Source organism: Phaethon lepturus, unplaced genomic scaffold, assembly GCF_000687285.1.
Source record: "Phaethon lepturus isolate BGI_N335 unplaced genomic scaffold, ASM68728v1 scaffold9077, whole genome shotgun sequence".
Classification (NCBI taxonomy): Eukaryota; Metazoa; Chordata; class Aves; order Phaethontiformes; family Phaethontidae; genus Phaethon; species Phaethon lepturus.
The window spans coordinates 42,077-69,137 of NW_010554028.1; the positions used below are offsets into that span (position 1 = coordinate 42,077).

The window sequence follows — 27,061 nt, forward strand, 5'->3', positions numbered from 1 at the left end:
CCATTTTTTCTCTCTGTGATTTTGCAAGAAAATTCTGTACAACTCCCTTCCTTCTAGTCAAGTTCTCAGATAAGATTTGCCCCATGATGCATCTAGTTTATAAAAGGCTCAGGCAGGGCTGAAATGTACCTGCTTGCAGGTTAAAAGCTCAGCATGCGTCTGGACTTCAGTTTTAGAAAATATTTTTCTCAGAATAGGTGGACAAATGTTATCTATATGTCAAGAAATACCTTGTGAAAACCTACTATGTGTAGCAGTTGTGCTAAAATTTGCCAACTTTCATGATAAATTCATTCAGTTCTGATGCAAAATCATCTGTCCCGACTTAAATCCATTCTCAGTCCTTCTCTTTTTATCATTTAAACATTACACGGAAGGTTGCTCAGAGAGGTCAGGGTAACTGAGACCACTCCAAGTCCTGGAACAAGGACACAGAGGAACTGAGAAATAACTCTTTCCTTTCTTACTTCTTACTGCTCCCATGTCATTTTCCCTTGCTTCACGTGACTGCTTAAAGCCACTGTTAGCCCTTTGTAACTTGGACCACAGAATCACTATCACATGAGCTAAGGCAAAGAAAAAGAAAGGCAGAAGAGAGGGGCAAATCCTCCAAAACGTGTTTTGATGGCCTTACCTATTAGAAGGAGCTTTTCCTTTGGCTGTAATGTACTTTAAAAGTCAAACCAATACACTTACAAAGCAACGCTAAAGTCATGGAAGGGACACAATGGACTGAAACAACTACAAAGTGAGCTCAGCACTAAGGTCACACAGTCTGGCACCACAGATGTACCTCCTGCAGGGCTTCTGCCATAAGGGCTCAACACACAGCTCAGCGTGCCTGCTTGGGTCTTGCATTCCGAAAAAAAGAAGTCTTTGGAAAGGTTTATGCACATGGTTTACAGCCACCCACCCTAGAAGATCTAAGCAATGTCGATAGCCTGGTTCATTGTGGAACAAACCAGACTGGCTCTGCAACATCCACAGCACTGGTGGTGTTCACTTTATTAGCATGAAGCAGCACACTCACCACGGGGAAAAGGAAACTGACCTCTCTACTCTTGTGCATGGTCTGCTTGCTAACTCAAAATAAAATTTCAGTAAAGGTCAGGAGGCCAGCTGTTCTGCCTCTAGCAATAGAGGAAGGCAGGCATGAGGGGTGAAAAAGACAGAAAGAAAACGTAAACTGCGTGATGCATGGAAACATCTGTGTTTGCAACAGATCAGGTTTTTTCTAGTATATCCAAAAAGCTCTGAGTGAAGATTACGTTTAATGAACTCATTTCCTTGATTCACGAAGTACTTTACAATTACCGTCACATGAAGTATTTTTCTTCTGTAATAGGAAAACAGACTTTCCTTTCCAGTTCCAGCTGATTTAAAATTTATTCACTGGCTTTGGGCAGAATCAGAAGCTAAATTACCTGAATAGCACAATCATGCTGTGTTACCTAAGACTGTGATCAAACAGGTGGAAAGTCCCCTCAAAGAAAATCTTATGAGTTTTAACAGTAATGGCAAAACCTGCCATATGTTTTAGTAGCCAACCAGAGCCATGCTAAAAGACCCAATCCTTCAAAAGCAAATGAACGGGCAACTTCCTTAGGGATGTAAGAGTGTCTTGACAGAACCTTACAGAAACCTTTAATTTTATCCCTATTAAGTGATATTGGACACAAGGTCTTCTGGGTTATCGATTTCAGTTCCCTGCTCTTGAACAAAATCACACCATAAAAAAAAGCTTTATATATAATCACTATTTTTATATATATACATGCACAAACACATATATTCACAATCCTTTCATATACTGACCAAGGTCCACCTGAAAATCAGTTTGTTTCTTCCTCAGCTACTTGCAATTCAAAAATTGTTTCAGAAATTCATTCTTTGATGATCATGATTTTTATCCCAATGATTTTTCTTTCAATTGGCATGCGTTTTTTGACAAAAACACAAAGAAACAACTCCTGCCCCAATATCTTTGCTTGGCTGCTGCCAATCTAATGCTTCTGTAGCTAACTAGCATGTAGTTCACTAGTCTTTAGCAAAAGTAATTGCAGCATTGGTGACTCAATGTATCCTGTTTAAAGATTACCTGATATAGACTGCATAGGTCTATGACAATATCTATTTATTGCTGTTGCAATTCACATAATGAATAATAACAGACTGTAAACCGAGCTGGTTAGTCCATATTCAGAACAATACAGATTATTCAATACACTACTCCCGGGCACTTATCCTGCAACGGCAGCACAACCGTGTTGTTGAAGGATACACTGCATTTATAAATAAAACAATTCAAAACAACTCTGCATAATGAGTCATTTCTTTCTTGGTCTTTGTATATGAAATTTCCTGTTCAAATCTTATCCAAGTTCAATAATATATCCAGGCGGCTAGACAAAGGACAAGAAGATATTAACCATGTATTGGGATCTGCAAGTAACAAATAATGAGTTGATCTATAAAATGAAGCTATAAATGGGGCTAAAGGTAAATAAACTCTTATTTTAGTACTTCATGACTATTGAACATCTCTAGATTTTCCATATGTGTTAAATTCAGCACAGCTAAAACTCTATTAACTTTAGAAAAAGATACATGCCAATGCATAAAGTCCAAGAATTCAGAAGCCTTTCATTTGTTATAATGAACTGCACTTCCTCAAATTGCCCGTTGGATGCCTATTTGAGTGGCTAAAACCACAAAAACCCAAAATCTTTTCAAGAATGTCTTCCAAATTAGCTGGAAATCCATTTTCTCAGGAATGCACAGAGATGAGGGGCATCACCAGTGACAGAGTGGTCTTTCATTCTAAGTGGAACATTCCAGTTTTAGAAAAGCATTGGGCATTGTTTTCAAGCCTTTGTTTTACAACTAGATTGCATCACCACTATAAATTACATAGTTTTAAAATACTTACATTGAATTGTTTTTAAAATACTTTGCACATAGCATGATGGCAATTTTTCTTCATTGCTCCTGATTTTCATTCCTGTTCATACTGGCTTATAGGAAGAACTGAACTACTTAGGGAAAAAAAGTAGCCACTCCTTATCTCCCAGGTGTCCAAGGTGGCCAGCAGCATCCTGAATTGTATCAGAAATAGTGGGGCCAGCAGGAGTAGAGAAGTGATCATCCCCCTGTATTTGACACTGGTGAGGCCACACCTCGAATACTGTGTTCAGTTTTGGGCCCCTCTTGTAGTGACAAGACAGACATTGAGGTGCTGAGGCATGTCCAAAGAAGGGCAACAAAACTGGTGAAGGTTTTAGAGCACAAGTCTCGTGACAATCAGCTGAAGCAACTGGGATTGTTTAACCTGGAGAGAAAAAGGCTCAAAAGAGACTTTATCGTGCTCTACAACCACCTGAAAGATGTCAGTCTCCTCCCAAATAACAAGTGATTGGACAAGAGGAAATGGTTGTGTGAGGGGAGGCTTAGATTGGATACTAGGAAAAATTTCTTCACTGAAAGGGTTGTCAAGCTTTGGAACAGGTTGCCCAGGGAAGTGGTTGAGTCACCATCCCTGGAGATTTATGAGAGACTCCCCTTAAAAGACAAGTAGATGTCGTGCTCAGGGACTTTGTTTAGTGGTGGACTTGGCAGTGGTAGGCTAGCAGTTGGACTCTATGATCTTAAAGGTCTTTTCCAACCTAAACAATTCTATGATTCTATGAAGCTGCTTCTGCCTATTTCCTTCAATGGATCATTCAACAGCCAGAAGCCACTGCTATTCACATTCATGTGTGACCTCAGACTTCTAATTATTGGCATATTTTACTACTCTCCCTTTCTCAGGCTGTTGATCAGGCAGTTGTCTATGCTTAACTTATTCTAGGTGGAATAAAGCTTCACTTGAGCACCATTCACCTGAATGTCTCCCTGGGGCCAAAATTAAAAAGCACAGCTTTGAGCAGCCCCAACAGTGCTTCAACTTATGTCAGGCTTTCTGTTGGGTATCAACCAAAGCAGGGCCTACAGCTAGCGCTCTCATGGTAGTTGAACCTGGATGCTGTTGAGCATTGTTACAGATCCTTATCCAAATTTTATTCTGGACAAGCATTCATCATATTAACAGTACAAGTTGGAAGGGACCTCGAAAGATCATCTGCTCCAACCATCTATGGGAAAGGCGTTCTGGTCATCCACAGAAGTACAGCACCTCTAATGTGAATGATTAACTCTGTCCATTTCAAGTAGTTTTTAAAAGAAATGTACTTGTATATATTGCCTTTACAATACATCTCAGTTAACACAACTCAGAAAGTGTCATAATGTCATACTGGTGTTTCAGGAAAATGTGCATATCTCAGCATGCATATTGGAAGGTGTTTAGGTTTCTGCTTATCTGTGGAATATTCACCCATCAGCAGTTACACTGTCAAAGAGAAGTGAAGCAAACTAGAAAAACTTGGAAACTGCTGGAAAGCTGGCTTAATTTTGGAAAAGGCTTTGTCTGAAATGAAAGGGAAAAAAAAGGATGCTGATATGAGGCAAACTCAAGCTAGTTACCACACAATTGCACAAAATGTCACTCTTAACTTCCAATATAAATGAGTTGCCTGTCAAGACAGAGAGATTTATTTCTTGTGTAAAAGAGACAAAAAGATGTCTCAAGGTAATTTTGCCTGACTGGAATTATCATCAGGCAAAAACACGGAGCAATGCAAAGTGTTCATCTTCCACTGGTCTGTGTAAAATATGAAAAGAAGGTACTGGAAGGAGGTGGTCCAATAACTGGAAGTAACTAAGTATTTACTTAAGCAGCCAATCATCAAATGATTTTATGTCTTGGTTTATGATATAAAAAGTATGGAAGAGAGTTTTTCCTGATCCAGGCAGAGAGCAATGATACAGAAGCTACATGTAGTCATCTACCCAGTTACAAAGATCAACTACACTTAAAGAAAAATACGCATTTATTCCAAATGTAACAATTTCCTTAAATACTATATATAAGGTAAATACTTTACATACTTCTTTATATCAGTTCTCTTTGAATAACTAGTCACTTACAATATGTCAAATATGCCCCTATTACTGAAAATAAATAGGAAACAAAGTACTTAAATCATAAATCTGTCACAGCTCTTCTAGATGTACATGTGTCAGTATGAATCTCAAAGCAAACTAAACAATAAAGGAATTACAATATGATGAAAACTATGCTGCCCCTCCCCAGCAATGCTGTTTTTTGTAAAGGGAGTTCACTATTCCCTCTCTTCCACATATTCCACTGAAGATTATTCAATGTTCTCCTGAGAAATTTTTAGTTTGTTTTTGTACTCACATGAGAATCTCATGAAATTAAATTTATATACTCCCTTAAACGCACCATCTGCCTGCAGGATACAACGTATGACCTTGCAGGTCCAATGCCCTCTTGTCGTTGGCAATGTACCCAGCCAGGGCAAGGAAAGAGGAGCAGTGGGAGCTGCACAATACTGTACAATAAGAAACCAGAGAAAGAATTTATTGCATTAATTGAGAAGAAACTGCTACTTGGCCCAGATTTTGTGCACATTGCAAGATACGAGGAGGGTGTATCAGCTGAGGCAGTCTGGATGTTAAAATGTCTGCATGAATGCAGGAAAGTCCCTGCAACAAGTTTCAAGGCAATGACATTTCTACCCCTGGGGTTACCTGCTCACTAGTGAATATCCTGGATAAACAGCCAAAAGTGTAACAATCTGACAGGTTCGGGTACATGTATAGGAAAAAACCTTCCAGCCTTTTTTCTGTCCCGCAGAATCACAGACCCTTTTGGTGTCTTTTATTCTGAAGACTAGACTCTGAAAGCCCTGAGGGCAGTGACAAGCCCTGCTGGCCCTGTCCAGCCTCCCTGGAGGACTGGCTTCTGCACCCTGCCCATGGGCTCACACAGCCCATTTCAGCCTGCCCCAGGGGTGTTAGTCCCTGCCTGAGCTGTGCTGTAGGAGTGCCTGGTGTACATTGTAGCCTGTCTCCAGTTCTGACCTGTCTCCTGGATGGACCCACACTGTTGCCTTCTCTCCAGCCCTGTCTCTGGTCCCATCTCCTGTTGCTCCAGGACCCTAAACCCAGTCAACGGCGCTTGTTACCGGAGCCTTGCTCTGCCCGCTCCACTTGCCTGCTGTAGGACTGTCCCCTGGACAATGAGGGCACTGCTTGTGCTGTAGCTGCTCTGAGTGCCTGGCTCCTATCACCTGGTGCAGCAGCCCCATTCTTCCTGCTCCCTGGACATAGTCTGTGTTGCTGGTGAAGTGACTAGACCTTATAACTCTCAAGCAACTGCATGCAGAACAGCGAAGAAATCTAACAGTAGGGCATCACATTCCTCATTTTCTGAGGATAACCTCTGCTCCCTCAATCTAGTTTCTTCAGAAGTGGAAAATTCACTGAAAATACTTGCTATTTTCCACTCATTTAAAAAAACAAGTTTTAAATACTGGGCATTGATTGCAGGTTACTTTAGGAGACACAAAAGCCTAAACTCCATCAGCATGTCATTTCTCTCATATTGCACACCTTCTAACAAGTAAAGTAGAACATCTGTTGATGGAAAAAGAATCCCATTTTAAAAGGCATCTTCTCATTTGTACTTAAATAGTCAGAAGTTTAGTTAGATGAATGCTTCAAGTATATGCTCTATTGTTTTCTAGTATTTTTTGTTGGGATTCTTTAGACAGGAAACACGTGCAGATCACACTTTTTTGTGTCCCATATCACAAGGTTACTCTAAGTCCACTGCAAACCTCTAAAATGAACTCTGAGTCTGTCTCTTATGACTTATTATCATTTCATCTATGCCTTGCCTACATAGCGCAAAGAACCATATTTCAAATGGTCAGCTTAATTGCAACTGATAAACAATTTGTTCTGTAATAAAATTTGACACAGCTGTGGCGAACGGTCCCTAGAGGGCTGCCAGATGCCCACCAAGCCACTCTATCACTCCCCTCCATTCTTCACTGACCTTGGTGTCTGCATAGTTGTTTCTCCCACATATTCTCACTCCTCCCTCCCTGCTGCTGTTGCACAGTGTTTTTTATCCTTCTTAAATACATTATCACAGAGAGGCTACCAACATAGTTGATTGGCTCAGCTTTGGCTAGTGGTGCGTCCATCTAGGAGCCAATTGGAACTGGCTCTGTTCAACATGGGGGCAGCTTCTGGTGTCTTCTGACCTCACTACCAAAACCTTGCCACGTAAACCCTACACAGCAGAAATGTGAATGGAGTTGTAGCAGTATTCTTCGTTGGTCAAAATATATTTATGAACCTTCTAGCTGGCTAAACCTGGCACAGAAAAACAATAAAATTGCTGAAAAATGGTCCTTTACTCTGTTGGAGGCTTAACATTATAAGTATTCTATCCAAGGAGTTACTGAGGATGCAAACTGTTACTTTAAGAAAAAGCAAATAAAATTAATAGATCACATCTGCAGAAATGGAGTCTGCAACATTTCTGGAAAAACTGAAGCTCTTTTAATGACTAGTAGACAATTGTTTAATAGCATAAGAAGATACTCGCTAAGTTTATAGTGGGAATCCAGTGAAAAAACAACATCAAACATCTACCTAGGGTTCAAATGCATTTGACAGCTTTTATGTTTTGGGATATTTGCATTTGCATTCCAGCCATGAATACAAAACTACATGGAACTTCAAACTACAGGGTTTTGATTTACTACAAGCCAAATGCTTATCCTCTCTTCCATGAAACATCCTTAGTCCTCTCTTCTTGTATATCACAGCATGAAGCTGTTTTACTGTGAAAAATCTGAGAGTTTGAAATGTGATATATATTATTAATTGTTTTAGGCATCTGCTGGACTATACTGCAACTTACTCTCAACCTTCACTCTTCTTAGGAAAGAGTCTGGTTATGATATAATTCTCAGACAGTTGCAAGTCTTTCCCTTACAAGGAATCCCTACATTGTTTAGAGTCTGGCATCCATATTTCCCTAAGTGTACTCTCACTATGAGGAATCCCTGGAATCCTGTAACTATGTGATCCCCAGATAACCTGCTTGAAAAATAATTATCTTCTTTTTAATATTGTTCTGTAACTCATACTACAACACTTGTAAAAAATGAGTGAAAAAGTAAAACTAGCATGGCTTCTCTTAATAGGCTAAAAGTCATTGCTCGGCATCTATCACCAGGCATCTCAGCCCTTGACATTCCTGTTGTGTTCGATATTACATAAACATATATTAGAATTACTAGTCCTGCCTCAAAACGTGTACAGTCACATGATTAGGAAAATCATGCACAAACACAGTAAACAGAGGTCAAAGTGCTGAGTGTTCCTTCTGATTAAAGATGAAAAGCTGTAGCCGTTGCTATTTACAGAGGAATGGCATTACTTATCGACTTATTACAATGCTATTGCATTACCTGTGGTTCCTTATTATGTTGGCTAGGATCCTTTTCATAACTCTCTGCATAGATCCGGAGAGTTGCTCTCACATGGCTAGAAGCACTCATTCTGAAGATGAGCCTGGAAGCATCTGAAAAAATAATCCGCAGCCCCTATGGGAGAAGAAGAAGTAACAGCATGTATGTAAGGTGGCAGTATCTTTACAAGTCATGGTTCACTACTGTAAAATAAGAAGTGAAAGGAAGAGTCATTTGGATGCAATTCCTCTTTCCAGGTAACTTTGGACAACTCATTTATTACTCTTTTTCCCTCCTCTAAAGACTAGGAATAATCTTGTATATTCCCTTCCACTCCTCATAAAGGACTCTCTTACTGCTGTTCTTATTTTGTTTAGCTGATTTGTTCTTGTTCTGTGTGTCAGAGCACAAAATCAATGGCCTGAGAAATAGTTAGAAGATCAGCAAAGACCAGTCGCCTAAGGAATAGCTACAGGATCCCAGGAACAAAAAACCAGTTGCCAGTAGTGAATACAAAAGACAGGATCAGCTGCTGCCCCTCGTAGACCATGCACCAATAGCTGATTACAAGAATTTCAACAAGAGTCTGTAATACAACTTGGGAAACTTAAGGTGTTAATTAATTTCACATACACTAATTAATACACATTAACTGTGTGTAGAATAAAAAGGATTTATTATTAATTGTGAATTTGCTCTTTGCTCCCATCTTCACCTCTTTTTTTCCCTTTCTCCTCCCCTCTTTTGTACTGTATATATGAACACATTCTTCTACAAACCACAGACCATATACTTAGATCCACAGTGGACAGACTTTCTGTACAAGAAGGACATTAAAGCCAAAGGACTAAATTGCACAGTTAAATAGTTGTACTGTTTCAATACTCCACCAATTCTGCACTAACACACAGTCTAGTTCCCTTTCTGTAAATGGTACCCTTAGGCTAAGCACCACATCTCCTATGCCACTGAACTTTATTTTCCCTTTTAGTCCTGCTGTTGGCACACGCCTAGTGCACAAAATGAGATCCTTGTTATTTTTGTTTAAAGGGGCAGTAAAACATTAAAAAATTAGAGAAGAGAGTTAAAAGAGAAGCATTTTATCCTTCCAGTTTTATCAGAAGCTTGAGGGGTCACTTATGTTAGCAACACAGTGCTCCAATATTCTAAAGTAGAAACCTTTGTTTCATCAGGTATAAGTCAAAACATCTTCAGCATCACATAAAGCATTATTTGGTTGATAATCACAGAATCATAGAATGGTTTGGGTTGGAAGGGACCCTTAAAATTCATCTCGTCCAAGCCCTCTGCAACATCTTCAACTACATCAGGTTGCTCAGAGCCCTGTCCAACCTGACCTTGAAGAACGTTTCCAGGGATGGGGCATCTACCACCTATATGGGCAACCTGTGCCAGTATCTCACCACCCTCATTGTGAAAAATTTTTTTCTTGTATCTAGTCTGAATCTCCCCTCTTCTAGTATAAAACCATTACTCCTTGTCCTACAGCAACGGGCCCTCTTAAAAAGTCTGTCCTCATCTTTCTTATAAGCCCCCTTTAAGTACTGAGCAGCTGCAATAACGTCTCCCCAGAGCTTTCTCTTCTCCAGACTGAACCACTCCAACTCTCTCAGCCTGTCCTCATAGGAGAGCTGTTCCATCCCTCTGATCATTTTAGTGGCCTTTCTCTGGACCCTCTCCAATAGGTCCACGTGTTTCTTGTGTAATGGCCATTAACACTAGAAAATATACAACAGGAAAATATCCCACATGGATAAAGGGTTGGACTAGATGGCCTAGGAGATATTTTCCATCTCTAACTGTGGTGATACCATGAAACTTTTCTTATCTGCTAGTATGGCATTATATATTAATTTTAACATTTATCAGCAACATAAATTTACCTCATACTCTCAGTATGTACAGCATAAGTGACAAACAGAAATAGTTTACATTCAGAAGATTGAGCTTTAAAGCCTGTTTTTCTAGTATTTTCTATTAAGCCAACTTTGTAATGAGATTGTTCAATTGATGGTGATGGGAGTTTTGCCATTGATTTGAATGGCATCAAGAGTTCATCTTGGGTGCCTAGAATTATACAGGCAGTTTGTTATGATCTGATCCTGTAAGCAAGGGGTTGTCTCTTGCTGATTGTTTGTTACACTTAAGTGAAAAGAAACAAGATAAATTGAATAGTTTTGCAGTTCTGGGTATGGTTTGTTTTGAATGGTTGTCAAACCCAGGACCAGCAGCTCAAAGTACGGAGCATTAATGTCAATCAGCTTTAAGAAAGAAGGAAAGGAGTCTAATGTATCTGCACAAAATGAAAGCGTGAACATCAGAGCATGTGAGTGTCTTCCTCTCCAAAGAATAAGTGGGCAGTTTAAGTGTTCCTGCCAGGCCTAGCAGCTCCCAGGATGACATGACTAGCAAGACCACTTGAACACTCTTCCACAAACTCCATGTTTATCTGGCAATAATAACAATAACACCTTGTTGGTTTAACAATGTTATTTTAATAACATAATATTTATATGTTTAATAATAACAATAATATTTATATTTAATAACAATAATAAATATTATTTAACAACAACAATAACAATAACCTGAAGTCTCTCCACTCATTAAATTATGGTCTTTGGAATAAAAAAGATTTATAAACACTCCCCATAACTCCTTCCATAACTTTATGATGCAAAAATGCTCCACCAAACTACAGCGTATGTAGTCTGTTTGATGTTACAGTTAATGGCAGTTGAGATGTTTATACAATATATATAGACACACGACCAGCATTCATACAGTTCACTGTACTATTTCTGAGCTTATTATTCTATTCATTTTGCATTTCTCAGGGACACCTGACTGACAGTATTGATTTTTACACATACATGATGACAGATAATATTTGTCTGTAAAACTAGGATTCCTACCATACAGCTGAAAAAAGTCTGTAAAGGGGAATTACAGAGACACAGTGGCTATGCTCCTTAAAAACAATAATCCTAAGTGCCAGGGCGAAATCATGTGGTAGGTAAACAAGAGCTGGCCTTTAGAACTGGACTGCCAAAGACAACTTTTAAAGCCACAACATTTGCACTTGGAGATTGAGTTTAACTCATTTTTCAGACAGCCCAGCAGCAAAAAATCTGACTTTCGATTCTCCCTTGGAAACAGTGATTCAAGAACTAGCACAGCCTTTCACTCAGGAAGGCCACAGGAATTAATGAGAGCTATTAAATGTTTAAACTCCTTAACTGTTTTTTGGAAATTATACCTAAATGCCATGAGTTACAAACATTTGTTAAAGCCAAAAAAACCAGCCAAAACCACATAGATCTGAAAAAGCATTGCCTGGAGAATAACCTGTGACTCTGCATCTTGTGTAAAAGCAAAACCAAACAGGTTTTCCCCACTTGTTACAGAATACTCAGTCCAACATACAAAAGTTTTCCTTTTCGACATTTTTGAGCTTTTGTGGTCAGCAAGGTCAGAACAAGCTGAAATTGCAAGCAGCCTACTTACTGTTTGTCATGGTGGTACTTTTTCACCTGACACGGGCTCCGTTAATTTAAAGTCACATACTTGCTATTATATAGAAGGTATCAGCTCCATGAAACATGAAATTTTATATGCAGAACTTATAAACCAACACAAGAAGAAAAGAAAGAAGAGTAACATACTGAAAAGCCCATAGGACAGAGTAACTTCCAGTTTTAATAAAATAGGACACACTACTTGTCATTAGCAAGAATGATGTTTTCTTACGGGAACAGATAGTTTTTTTTTTTCTGGGAGGATGCAAATGAAAAGATTCAGTACAGCTCCCCCACTGAACATCCGCAGATATTTATTTTGGGCAAATTGCACCTGCTAATGGATATTGATGAGCCCTGTGGAAACTCTGAAACAAAAGTGGTTAACCCACTGGCTTTGAAGCTGATGTGATGGAGATGGAGCTTCACAGGGATTTCTCTCTTTTATGTTACAATCCAGTTAAACAGCTTACTGATGTATTCGTATCTATGAAGCACTCAGAAAACTAAACCTACTATATATTGCACCATGTAGTTTGGTTTCCAGTGGTTTAGGGGTTTTTTCAGTTACCAATTTCATAATTAAATAAATAATAATAAATTAGCATAATAAGTTAGCATGAACAAGACTAAGCAGCAAACTTAAAGCAAAATATCTTAGGATTTTGAAAAACTATTATTAAAGTATAACAGCAGGGAATGACACCAGTAGAAAATCTAGCCTAGGAGCAGTATATTAGACACAGAGACATATACATAAATTAGGAGCATGTAAAATGGTTATACTTTTACTTCAAAATAATGAGATTATCACAATTTTTATTTGCTCCTCTGTGGACCCTTGAATGTCCCCTAGGCATAGCAGACCATACTCACTACTCAGACAGGAAATACCTTATTGCTGATACATGATTGAAGTATCATTCTGAAGAGAGAAGAATTTGTGCCTTATCTCTGGCAAGTTATCTGAAATAACTTTTTTCCAACTTTTCCAATGCCTGTTTCCTGACTCCTGCTCAAAATGAAATACAAAAAAAAACCAAGACTACATGCAGAGCCCTCTGCATCCCAAATCTATCAGAGGAGTGAGAAAACATTAACAAACTTTTAATAACAAAGCTCCAGGGTTTTATTCTGTGAATCTCAGAATGTAAGAATGCCTCATTAGGGAGTTCAAAGTTAACCATTACAATGGGCAACTTGTACTTCTCATGCTTCTAATTAAAATTTCACACAAAAATACAACTGGTCCAGTTTCTGGCTCGCAGGATCCTCAGGAGCAGCACTGTTACGTCTCATGTGTGCAAAGGCTAGCACAATAGGACTTTAAAAATTAAAACAGTCTTCAAGAACAGCAGAATGTTTCATTTAATTTTATGCCTTATTATTGCACCATAAGCTACAGTCTGGGCGTACGGTCTGCTGCCTATTTTGTTCTTTAGTGTTTTCTGAACCTGTTGGTTTATTAACACTGGCTAATTATCATGTAGCCAGCTTCTCATTCATGAGACATACTGCAGTTACAGTTACACCTTTCTCGTCTACCTACTGAGGAATAAAACTCTGATCAGGTTCCCAAAAGTGTGGCTGGAAAATATGTGTGAAGCTCATGACAGTCTGAAAGAGTCATTTGCATTTACATGAAGAGCAAGCTACCTGAGCAAAATGGCAGCAGCGAATTGTTGTTTCATTTGCATGGATCAATGTCCTCTCTTACTTTATTGTGCTTGGAGAATCACACTAAGGCTGCAGACACATGGAGCTAAGAATGTGACCTTGCCAAAAGACAAACTGGTTGAACTGTATTCTCAATAAATATGTGCTTCTCCCTATGAAAAGACATGCTTTCTGGTTTTATGAGCTCACTTTCAGATCCATCTGGAAACAGGCCAAGTCATGTTTCTCTGTTTGTGTTACATGGTGATATGATTAGCAATTATATTCCAATTTAGGACAAGGGCTTTGGATGAAAATTAAGGGGGAAAAAAGTGCACTAGAAGTTCACAAGCTGTTTTGCAAAAGTATAAGGGCCACAAGTCTGCCATGCCTGTAATTTTCCGGTGGACTTTGATACGACAATATTCTCCTATCTTGTTTCAACAGCAATACGCACAAACAGAGAATAGTTCAGTGGCAGGTGGGCTGCTTGTATTTTCTGGATGCAATGATGAATGGAAACTATAAAGACTCTGAACAGAATGCCATGACAATAGTTTTAATGGTTTGTAATATCATTTGCTAGGGTCTGGTCAGGTCAAGTAATTTACAAACCAGAGAAACTAGGACAATAAAAATATAAAGCATAAATACAGAACACATTTTAATATGAGTCATAGCTCATATTCAAGATGTTTGAATATACATTTACACCTGGAAAAAGTACATAGTTAGTTTTGAGTGTACCATGAATTTCAAAACACTGAAAGGCTCGGTTTGAACTGCAGTTCTTGATAGCTAAGGAATTTCATTACAGACACAGCCCAGAAGGAATACAGAACTGGTCATTTGGGCTACAAAAGTTTAACATGCCCACATATGGTACAATCCACTAAAGTCTTCTGCATGCTATTGGCTACAGCAGATACTGTGCCTTAATTATGCAAATCCTGTGGGTCACCAAAAGCAAGAAAATTTTAACTTTTTTTGTAATGTAGAGCAAGTGGAGATTTCAGACAGAAAAAAGACAGACTGTCTTTCTACATGACACTTTGCATTGTTCAGAGAAAGGAACCCTCTCTATACGTGCATTGCTGTCAAGAGCAACATCCCCTCTGACATTCTCTGTGACACTACTGCCTCCAGTTATGCACAGCAAGTGCAAGCTAAACCAGAGGTGGATTATCTTATCCAGACCAAGCTAATCTTAAGTAGGAAATGCAGTATCTATCAGAGCAAAGAAAACACCATCCTATAAATAAATGGAGAGGCTTGCCAGCTGAACATTAGAAACAACAGTGTTAGCAACAGTATGACAGTTGCAAAACTTTTGCTACTCCATCACTACACACATACCTGTCTTTTGGTCACAGTGCCATCCACAGGATCTAGGTACTCAAAGCTGTCTGTTCTTTCCACACTGTAGATACTGTTACCCACAGCAAACTGCTGATGGCTGAACGACTTGTCAGTGATCAAAGCTTCCAGGTCTCTCATTATGAAATATGCTGTTCTGGGTTCCAGTGCTTCATAATCAAACCTTGCACATATATTAAAAAAAGTAGAACCAAGAAGTCAGTCCCCTAGAGCTGAGAAAACAGTTCTGCTTTCACAGAACTCAGTATACTCACAATTAGCAATTTACTGCTTACTTCAAAAATCAGAGGTGGAACACTGAAGTACTGATTGCAAATTAAAGCAGCACACACATGCAATTTTCATGCAATCTGGCCATTATCTGTGTGCACCACAGTTCCACATTGGCCATCAGACTCTGAGTCAACAGAAATCATTTAGAAAATGCATGGTTTATAAAGCAGCATAGAAAACATCATCAATACACAGATAGCTTTCCAAGATGAAGGACACAATCAGTGCAGTGCTCAACAGCCAAGTCAAACAGAGAAAACCGCTACAATTTTTGAGGAACAGCTGTGTGCAAAAGACCTTTTGGTCACATGGATATGTGACCTCCTCTGGATTAAGTCTATGCTGAGAGAGAGGCAGAAGCTAAGATGTAAATGACAGTCAGAATTCATCCTTTTGAGATCTTAACAAAAATGAGCAAGTGTTCGGATCTTTGGAGATGTACACCTGAATTAAAAGTAGGCATAGTTCCAGTTCTCACTAAAACACTGTCACACAGAAGCACATATGGAAACAAATGCAAGAGTAAATCTTGCTGGGATATTTTTTTTTTTAAACGCCATGTAACAAGCTATGCCTACAGATTCCACAAGTAAGTAATTCAAATCTTTCTGCCATTCGATGTCAGAAAATTCAATTACTCATATACTAGAAGTGACATATACGTGCTCCTCCTTCACTAAGTAAATAACTTCTGCTGACACTTACTCATCAGGAAAAAACCTGCCTACAGAACAGTAGCAATCTGTGGCAGATTTTCATTCTGTGGACACAATAAATGCACAATCTAAATGCAGCTGAGCACAGCTAGACAAGCCTTGGTTGTAGCAGAATTGTCCTATAAGCTGCGTAAGTTCCTCTGCTTTTTCCTCATTTTTCTCACCTGCAGTAGTAATGCCGGCCAAATTTTGCCCAGTGATCCCTGACAATCTCCTCCACACTCTGCTTTCGTGCTGCTAGGATTGAAAGCCAAACTAGCACAGCCCATAGTCCATCTTTCTCTCGAAGGTGATCAGACCCTAAAGAGACATACGTAAAGCACATTATTTGGTATCACTGCAAATCAGAAAACAAGGTAAAGAGGCTGGGCAAACGTTTCATTTAACTTTGTATGTCACATTAACAGTAATCCACAGTACTAACCTCAGCCACTCTGGCATCTTCCAGATGGACAACCAAAACTAATGTTTAAAATGTGATTTATTTATATATGACTAAGTCCATACTCCTAAGGTTAAATAAAAAGATGCACAAGTATTTGAATAGAAATCGTGGTAGTGGGAAAACATTTTTAGTCATGATTCCCGCTCACTGACAAACAGGGTTTTTTCACACCTCTGGTGCTGTTTCCCAGAACCGGGCTAGATATGCAAATCCCTGGCCACGAACCAGAATGTTCTGAGTTATGTGAGTCAAGTTCAACAGCATCTCCTTATATCTGCAGATGTTCATCTGACAAGCTGCAGAGAAAGAATTTTCCCATTCTATGAAAAATGAAGATTTCCAGAATGTTCATGAGCTCCCATCAAGCAAGACCCTGAAAAAATTGTTCTGGGGACAAAAAAAACCAAACAAAAAAAAAAACCAAAAAAAAACCACCAGAGAATAGCACTTTTCCCCTTTCCTATATTTCTCAATACTTCTCAGTGGTAAAGATGTTTGGATGCTCAGATTTAAACCCCTTCCTAGGTTTGTATTTATGAAGAGAGAAATTGATCCAGCAATCCAGACTAAGAACAAATTTGGAATACCCCACAGGATTTAGCACATACTCTCAGATATGGGAGGCACAGGTTCAAGTCTATTATCTGAATTCAAAAGAGCACAGGTTTGATCTTGCACTTCCATGTCCAAAGCCAAAATGCCAACCTGGAGTAGCAGGCTACTCTGCAAGTAGACGTGTAACGTATCTTAACCAGAAATATTTCTATGAAGCTACACTCTGCCTGTTAAAACTGGAATGTCTCAAATCAGCAAACAGTTTCAAGAAAATCAGTGTTTTCTAACAAAAGACTGTTTCATGGGAAGGTTCTTGGTTGTCTCAGCAAGTGCCCTCTCCTTTTGGCTAATCTAGAACAAACTTTTGTTGGCAGTATGTATCTAACCCAGATTACCGAAAAATCACAAGAAAGCATGCATGAAAATAAACGCAAAGTAGGATCCAAGACATCTCACACTCAGTAGATACCGATGACAACTATGTAAGCTAAGAGACTCAAAAAACTTGAAGAGACATCAAATATGTGGCCATTGCTCTGGCATAATAAATACTAGATTTGGTTGAAGTTTGTTAGCTGCAACCATATCATTTTCTGTGTAGTCACACATTATCGAAACCCTGAATACAAAGCAAGTGCAGTACAGTCACAAGTTTTGTTTCCTCCTTGACTTACCTACCAATCAGGCAGGCAACTAGTACCCTTAGAAAATACTTAGCAAAATCCTCCAATGAGCAATATAAAGTCTTAGGTTGAAAACCTTTTTTATGAAATATCCTTCTTCCTCAAACACAAAAATCCTGTGGCAGCAAGAGTGCTTTGCAGTGCTGTAGTTTTACATAACAGCCTGCAAGATGTACACAGTTGTCTGTCGAAACAGCTGTGTTTTGCTACTGGCGGAGGACATGGTTCCCATAATATAAATTGATGCACTGAAGCTGTCAATCCTGTGTCAACAGAAAAATAAAGACATATACGGAAAACAGTGAGACATGCAGAGAGCCCCCATGATTCCTAGGGTTCAGCCTTGACATCCATCTTCCAGTCACTGCTGCTGCCTTGGACTTGCAGTCCCTCCTCTTAGGAGAGAGCAACGGTCACAGTAGAAGCTGCTACTCATACACATTTGCTAAGAGCCCATCATGCTGGCCCTGCCACAGCTCTGCCTCCCACTTAGTCTTTTTGTCTTACGTTCAACCCTGGGCGTTAGACCTCCAACACCCTGAATCTAACATTCATCAAGTTAACTACCACAGAGTTAGCTAAATGCAAATTATTATTTCAGCACAGTATCAGAGTTGTAGAGGAATGATTACTGAAGACTTACGAAAAGGAAAAAGACTTACATGAAGATTATGTTTGTGTCTATGAAAATGAGGACACTGAATACTGTAGAGGGATTTAAGAGCTGAGACAGATGGTAACATGCCTTCGCTTTTGCAAAGTAGCTGTCATGATAGTAAGAATAATAGTAAGAAAACTTCATTTCTGCCACTTTTTATCTGCCTTGATCTGTAATCTGTGAGCTCTCTGCAACAAGGGCAGTCTCCTACTACAATGGCCAGAGCTATGGGCTGGTCCTCAAGGAGCTGCTGTGGGACGAGCGACAGGTCACTCTGCTCCCTGCTCCAGAGTCCTGGGTGCTGTGAAAGCAAGAGTGCCAACTATTGAGAAGAAAAAAAGGCAGGTTTATTTGCGAGCTCTCATAGCTTTGTAAATAACTTCAGGTAAGAAAGGAAAACAAATGTCCTTCCAGAGGAAGCCAGCCTTTTGGACAATGGGGTCCTCACATTTTTACTGCCTTTTTGCGGTAACACAGGATGCCTTCCACAGAAACAGCAGCAATATGGCCTACAGACAATAAAGCCAGCTTACTTGCAGGCAAAGGAGACAGCATGGTCCTGATCATTGTTGTGGTAGCGAAGAGTCTGCTCCCAGATACTGATGCAGGTTTCTGCCACTGCCATAAAAAGAGAGACCTAGAATAGGGCTGTCACTTCCCACCAGTGTCCATCGTTCTCCTGGTAGCAGCAGGAAAAGTCATCAGGTCACCACAGGGGCTGGGGGCTCCCGCAGGGTGGCAGGGCAGGGCCCAGTGGCCAGAGCCCATCCCACTGCCCCAGCCAGGAGCCCCAGGGCAGCCCCAGCCCTGGGCACCGGGCACCTCCCTGGGGACGGGGGTGGGCTGAGGCCAGGCCAGGATGTGGGACCGTGGGTAGGCCTGGCTTGGGGGGTCCATGGCTGGGCAGGGCAGGGCAGGGCTGTGAGAAGCTGGAGACCGGCCCTGCTGCAGCATCACTGGGGCAGGGGCTGACAGCCCCAGGGGCTGACATAGGGTCCTGGCCCACGGGCAGGGTGGGAATGCCCCAAGGGGCTGGGCAGGGCCCCAGCAGCAGCAAGCTCACCCCACCATGGCTGTTCCTCTCCTTCCACTGAAAAATTCAGTTTCACATAAAAGGTCACCTCTTTTGCTGATACTCCCAGCAACTTAAATGGCTTATGTCTCAACAGATACCAGCAAGAAGTAGAGACATGGTACTGAGCTCAACACCTCAGCAATTTGTTCCAGTGTCAACAATCATTTATTCTCCTGTTGTGTAACACTCTGTAGACTGCCAGCCAACAAGTCGTGCAGTGAAACATATAGCATTCATTCAGCAAAATGGTCTATGCATCATGACATCTGTGCAATGGTCTGAACGGAACACCACGGAAGAGATGAGTTTTGATTTAACAAAACCTTCGAGTATGTTTCATTGAACCAAAATGGTCCGTGAAACATGGACAGAAGAATTTTTGGAAAGCTCTCTGTTGTGCTCTGAGCCTTATTCTGGCATGGCTTAAGCTCATAAATCTCTATGAAGAGGGACGAGTGTATACACGTATCATTCTTCAGATCCATTTAGGAGCTTTAGCATGTGCTGTGTCCTTGTGTGTCTTTCAGGAGGACATACAGATTGTTGCTTCTCTGGAAAGAGAAAGCGTTGGAAGAAAGTAATCCAGAGGCAAAAGTCTGGATGGAAAAGCTGAAAACAACCCAACTGTTCCAGGATCAAAAGCCACCGATTAAAAACGCTAGCTTGATGTGAGTACAGGGACAACAATCCTGTGTGCCCAAGAAATGTCTCCGTTTGTTATTCTTAATAGGAGGAAAATTGACAACTGGGATTTCTCAGAACTTGTTTATTCCACTTCTTTTATTTCACCAGCATATACATCAAACAGGTTACTATATGCACATATGTTGGTCTATTTATTGCCCTTCTTTCTTTTAGAAAATGGAAACCAGTTACTGCAACTCCATTTGTCAGCTCTGTTTTTCACTTACTGTACCATCATCTTTGTACGTTGTCTTTGCTCTCTCTCTCTCTCTCTCACGTATTCTTGGTGTCCAGCTGACATGGTAGAAACTCTAGGGAGGGACCTCGTTCTGCTGCCTCAGCTCAGCTAACACCATTCTTTGCCTTACAGATCCAGTATTTGCTGCTGTGGATCTGCAGAAGCAGAGCTGCTCTGTGCAAAGGGGACAAGTAAAGGGTGCCTCACAACTATGTATTCCTGAGACTGCAAGACTATAGTCCTCCTGGCTTGCTGAGGGCTCTCAGCAATCTCAGGATAATTATGAATAATACTTTTAATTGAAACATCCAAGGCATTGATGAATTCCAGACTCTGATTAAGGAGCTGAAGCAGATAGACACAACAGCACAGAGGAGTCAACAGATATTTTTCTGATTGTGCCATTATATTTATTTTGCCACAGGTAAGGGAAATTCTAACAACTGCAACTACTTCGACCACTAATTTTTAAGTTAATTTGTCACATATTTCTCCATATAACAGCAGCAAAAGTTAGTTTTTCCTACTGCAACAGTCAATTGCTATGGGCAGACTCAGAGTAAACAATCTGTGAAAAACTCTCAGAGCATGTTCCCATTCATTAAGAAGTAACCAGCTTAAGCAGGCTTAAAGTGAAGTAAAGTCTTGAGAGGCAGTAGCCTGAGAAACAAAGTAATACCATTCAAATGATTTTTCTGATATTGGAAGGCTGTTGGGCATGCAGACTGTCTTTTATGTGTCTAACTTAATCTGTATCTGAGATTTTAAATTCTGATAGAGACAGTGAGCCCTGAGGATCTTATGCATCAAGAAATTGTAAGTGCTTTTCCCTGAATTAGTCATCTCTGTCTAGGACATTTCATCCTGTAAATGTGATTTTAAAACAAAAATCTGACTGAAGCAAGTATACAAACTCATGGCAAACCATTTTGTTTGGATGCACTTTGAGTCTTACAAATTTATCATCCAGCAATCTGAAATCTGACAATATTTTATGCAAATAGAGATTTAGGGGTATTCTAATGCGTTCCTTTATTCAAGTTAATGAGATTATTTTAGATTTGTCTTCCTGTAACAGATATCACCAAACAGCTCTTTTAAGGCTTTCATTCATTTCAACAGCAGCATATTTTTATATTCTCCATTAGTTGTCCTCTACATAATCTTTCAGGAGAAGGCAGCTGATGTTAATAGCATCTGGAAATTTGGAGATGAAGCATGCAAATTTATGAAAGATGTAGCAATTACTGAAGTAGTTTAAACTGCAGAAAGATAAATCAGCCACACAGCTCTCCTAATCCTGATTAATAGTTTGCTGATGAAATTTAGAAACTAATTGCTGCTGCTGACGCCCTTCTCTGAACTGTGTCCTGGGCATTAGTCATAGAACCAGAAAGCTACTAACCTCATCTGACAAGCTCCCCACACTGCTACAAAAATGGAAGAAGTTTTTAAAGCATTGGTTGAGCTCCAAGATCAGCTGCCAGAAAACAAGTCTGGGAAACACAGCCCTATGGGATGTTTTCAAAATCTTTTGTCCTTTTATAGCAGAAAATTTGCTTTTATTTACTTGCAAGAGCAAAATCCCTTATGTTATAAAAGCAGGGCTCTGTATTATTTGGAAATTCCAGCTGGGCTGGATTACCTGGGTACACAAGCAATCAGTCTCCAGTGCTGTTCAATTAGTTTGACAACACAATGTGGATCTGTAAAACCTCTTTCTCTTGGAGAGAACAGCAAGTTTCCCACTCTGATCAACTATATAGTACATTTCTTTAAATATTTCATGCTGAAAGTTAAAGAAGTGCCAACTTTCAGTTCTCTAAAGATACGATTGAGGGGAAAGCTGTAAAATTGATTCAAATGCCCAATAGTGGCAGAAACTTGTGAGGGTCACACAGCTTAGGACATCACTAAAAGATTCGCAATAAGGTAAATATTTATTGCTAAAAACAGCTTGCATCGCTGAAGTCTTGGGTCATCTACAGACCAGTCTGTATTTTACAAATAAACTCCCTGGCATATAAGATATTTTCAGACAGCTGCGTTGTAATGAAAGTTGGTAAGGAAACTGAGGCAGGGAGAAAAACAAACTTTAGGCATCACAGTCATTGCATAACTGCCCTGTTGGCACTGTCACAGTTCATTTATACAGCAACTACACATGCACTGAGGAATTCAAACCCAGCGCTCAAGTTGTCTGGATGCCCATATGCCCAGGTTTCAGCTGGGATAGAGTTAATTTTCTTCATAGAAGCTAGTATGAAGCTATGTTTTGGATCTGGGATGAAAAAAAGTTGATAACATACTGATGTGTTTAGTTGTTTCTAAGCTGAAACCAGGATACAATGGGATTGAATCTTGAGGGTTCAGATTAGCCTTTACATGGGTTTGGCTTCAGTGGGAGGTCAGGAGGCTTTGAGCACTGAAGTACTGCAGGTACAACAAAGCTCATCTGAGCAGAATGTGCCAGGGTGTACAGATTAAATACTGCTGTAGAGCAGCTCTCCACGCTGGACAGTAATATGTTGTTCAAGCACCCTTAGAATTCACAAGAGACAGAATTTATCAGGAATCTGAAGAACTAATGACAGGATAGGAGAACCAGATTAAGACAGGAACACAGAGCGCGCTAGGAATGCAGAAACTGGTCTGAGGTCAGAAGACAGGAGCTGCAAAATTGGAAGACAGGCTACAGTACAAAATGCAATTGTTTTAGGGCCCTGCAGAAGGATACAAGCAAAGGAAAATAGTCAAGTGTAAAGACAGAGGAAAGTTAGAGGAATCCTCTTGCCTACCTAGAAGAACAGACAAACTCCACAGGCCCTTGCATGACCTCTATGAGACACCTGTCCCTCTTTCCCAACTTCAACCACCATCTGACACTCAGGGTAATAAAGTAATACAAATCACAATGCCCTCAGTGTTTTAGTAGATCAAGTGCTGAAACCACTTCTCTTGATTCCCATATAACTGATCTGCAGGATTGAAGTCCACCAATGCTTGGGACCGTCTGCTTAGCAAGACCTGAAGATGCCTTTCTAATGTGTCAAGGGAATTTGATGTTTGGCTTTTTTTAAAACTGCACCATAAAATTTTAATCACAAATCTCAAAGGAGACAAGGCTTCTACTAAGCAACTAAAGATGCTTCCCTTCTCCCTGAGACAGAAAGCATCTGCAAGAGTTCTACTCAACATCACAAGATTAAGATAGTCTAGGAGCCTTACGCACCAAGCAGAAACAGGCCTGAGAGAGTGGTTTCTCACAGCATATGGCACATTGAGGCCACCCCTGCTTGCTTTACATACCTCTACAGACAAAACTGCATGCAGCAGGAGATGCTGCACTCTGTGGGCTAAGGCACCCAGATGTACTTCAGCCTATGGGAACTCACCATCAGACTCCTACAAGCTCCTTCCAGTCAAAATCCACACTTCCCTTTCTTCAGCATGATGATGAAGGCAGGAGTTTTTTCCAAGTAATATGGATGCTAATGAGGTCATACTGATGTCTCAAGACCCACGCAAGTTTCATGGAAGTATCTCATTTTGGATGAGCAAAAGAAACTTCAATATTTAGAGGGAAAAGGTACAGAACTGGTCTAGTGACAAAGCATCAAAAAGCAGCTGAAAACTCCTCAGTCCAGACCTCTCATGGGCAAATGGAGACACAGTCTAACACCACACCACAATAAATGGCAATACATTCTGAAAGGTACAAGACATTCCTGCCCCTTTCTCCAAGTTAAAACTCAATGACCTTGCAGAACACACTTTGAAAATATCTATTCAAAAGATACATTCAAAGCAATACAAATCTGTGCCAGTCACAGCAATAAAGCCAAGGCATCTAAGTTGTTAATCATGGGACACCGGTTCCCATTCACAACAGAAAGAAAATAAACAATCATTATTAATTTAAATTCTCTTTACTTTTTACAGATAGACACTCAAAACCACATTTTTAGTTCTTCCATAACAGTCCGTACAGATACTTACAGACAGTTGATGACAGGCTAACACATGAAGTGGCATGTCTATTGCTTAAAGGTATCCTCATTTTTTAAAAAGCAGCATTCTGCTCTGATTGACCTTAACCTAGAAACTTAATACTAGACTTAACTCAATCAAAGCAAAATGAAATTTGTAACCAAGTTTTCCCACATGATGAATTATTTTCTATGAAAAGCTGTAGCCAATGAATTGCATAAAATAAAGAATATTGGCACGACAGAACTCACATCAAAATATAGAATAAATTATTAGCAAGGCAAAGTTAAGTTATTATGATGTGTGCTCATTCAAAACACTTGTAACGTAACCCTACTAATGAATAAAAAGAAGAAAGAATTTCTGTGCCAGAATCCAGGAAAGAAAAAAAGAAACACTGAAATCTATTTAATTTTTCTTATAAATCAAAACCATGTTTGTGCAGATTTACAGACTACATATTTGAATTGTTTGCTACTGAATTCATGAGGGCTCAAATTTGTTTTTCATTCTGCATTCTACTGTTTGACTGGTTCTTGGGACAGATAAGGGAGAAATACTTAGGGAAAACACAGATGCTGACATGTAACTGAATTTCTTCTGTTGATGATTTTATCTGAGTTTTGGTAATTGTGATGTTCCAAAAAGGGACATCTGCAACATGTTTGATTAGACATACCATTAACCATACCAATTCTCATACTTTGTACACTGAATCACATTAGGAAAAACCATGTGGTTGCAATACAGGCGAAATCCCTCCAAATGCTGCTGCTGTTGCAGCCTCTGAAAAGACTATTACAGTGGAACCAGTGAGACCTTTCTGCATTATGTTCCAGTTAGAAGAGAGTGACAGGCACGTCCAAAAGCTGTCTGAGCAGTGGTAAGATTGCCTACGGCTTCTGAATGCCCATCTTCTACACTGTTCATACCTCAAGGTATTGGACACCAGAGTTGCAAGAAGACCCTCAAGATGTGAACAACTGGCAGTTCACTGTTCCAGCACAAAACAGAGTTAATTTGCTGATTCTTTTGGCTTTGACTTGAAGCACCCAGGAAAACTAAAAGTTGTCAATAAAAGTCTGTGGAGATTTTTTATTATGTATTACTTACCAGTGCCAAAGCTTTCCTCTCCACAAAGTGAGCAACGTCCAGAGTCCATGAGATTGGAAAAATATCTCCATCCTGTTGGCGTCTCATACACAGGAACCTTCATTACTTTTGCCACTCTGGAAAAGACACAATAAAGTATCACACAATTAAGACAGTGCTATTTTTACATATGGTCTGAGATCAGTTCAGGAATATTGTAGGTCTTGCTACATCTCCTGACAGCTTTTACTTTTTACATAAGTAAAAAAAAAAACCAGAACAGATCAACAGCACCATTCAAAACCAATCCTTGCCTCAGAACCTGACTTCAGCCAAAATCCAGGTATGTTTACAGACTAAATATAGTATTTTGGAAAATGTAGGACATCCGCTCAATAGGCTTTACCAGTATCTTTCTGTTGTTACTGAGCAAGAAACAGTTATATCTAGAGATACACGGTTTTGTTATACTAATACTTTAATGAAACTTAAAGCATCATGTTGAAGCACCTTCCTTTAAAAACATGGGTGGCTAACACCAATGTGCTTGAAAGATATTTTACTTCTGTTCATGTATTCAAAGCCAAGACAATACAGGAAAGTTTCCATGATGCAGTATCTCCTCTAAAAACGCTTTCCCAACCTCAGCCTGAGTCTGAACTTACTTTCCCTGTCTCCTCTGTCACACCTATATGAAATACTCCCACTAGCTGTCTGACCTGCCAGTATTTTAAAGAACCAAAATAAACCACCATATAAGGTTGTTAACCGGTAATTATTACTGTTATAACCTATAAGGAAAAAATCCTTTCTTGGACTAAAAACCAAGAAAGAATAAAAACTCAAATCCTCTAAGGAACCTACTACCAAGCTGGGATTTATACAGAATAAGTATTACCATTCTTCTTGTTTCTAATTATATTTGCTCGTTTCCACAGTGTGCCTAGGATTTTCAGAGCCAACTGGTTTTTAATATGAAAAATAAGACCTGAGATATAGTCAAGGAATCTGACCACTAAAAAGGTCCTTACGATCTCCCTAGGATTGCTGCAGCCATCACACCTAACAAACATTTCCTGAATTCCACCCCCACAGAAGAATATTTGACGTGAGACAATTTACATCATTTTAACTGCAGTCAAGACCTCAAGGCAAAGCAGGTCAATCAAAGCGGGATTCAACGCATTTGACACAATCCGCCTAGAAGTTACATGTCAAGGTGAAAGCAGTCACCTCTCTGATCAACAGAGACATACCTGTTTTCAGACAGTCCATCACTCTGTCTTAAAGTAGGCATGTAAGTTAGATGGGATGAACTCTCAAATATGCAAATACTGACCCTTTCAAAACCTGGTACATAAATGTACCGAAATGACAGTTCAGTCCTTCAGTATTTCAGCCCCTCTCTGAAATCTTTAAGTTGTTAATCAGCATTGGTATGAAGTCTCAAAATCCACCTTTTAAAATGAAATAAATATCCATTGCTATCTAAGTTTCCTCCTATTCAGCCTGGTGTTCTTTTTGTACTTAAATATTACATCTAAAAAGAGTGTTTTTTAAATGAGATAGAGCAAGAATTGCTGATACTTACTTGAAAAGAACGAAAGAGGTACCTGGAGAAAAAAATATTATCAAAATGTTTAATCCTAAACTCAGTTTTCATGACTCTATCTTAGAAGTAGTGGCA

At 39.7% G+C, this 27,061-nt stretch overlaps 1 protein-coding gene across 1 annotated transcript in view; it reads right to left on the bottom strand.

Annotated features, from left to right (window-relative positions):
* Positions 1-25,511, bottom strand: part of PGM5 (phosphoglucomutase 5) — a gene marked incomplete at its 5' end in the record, with an annotated part of 28,154 nt that extends 2,643 nt beyond the window's left edge. Inside the window, 4 exons of the mRNA XM_010291691.1 lie at positions 8,394-8,528; positions 14,945-15,128; positions 16,119-16,254; positions 25,396-25,511. Coding sequence (XP_010289993.1) covers positions 8,394-8,528; positions 14,945-15,128; positions 16,119-16,254; positions 25,396-25,511 — 571 coding nt within the window. The remainder of the gene's footprint in view (positions 1-8,393; positions 8,529-14,944; positions 15,129-16,118; positions 16,255-25,395) is intronic.
* Between the last annotated feature and the right edge of the window lie 1,550 nt (positions 25,512-27,061).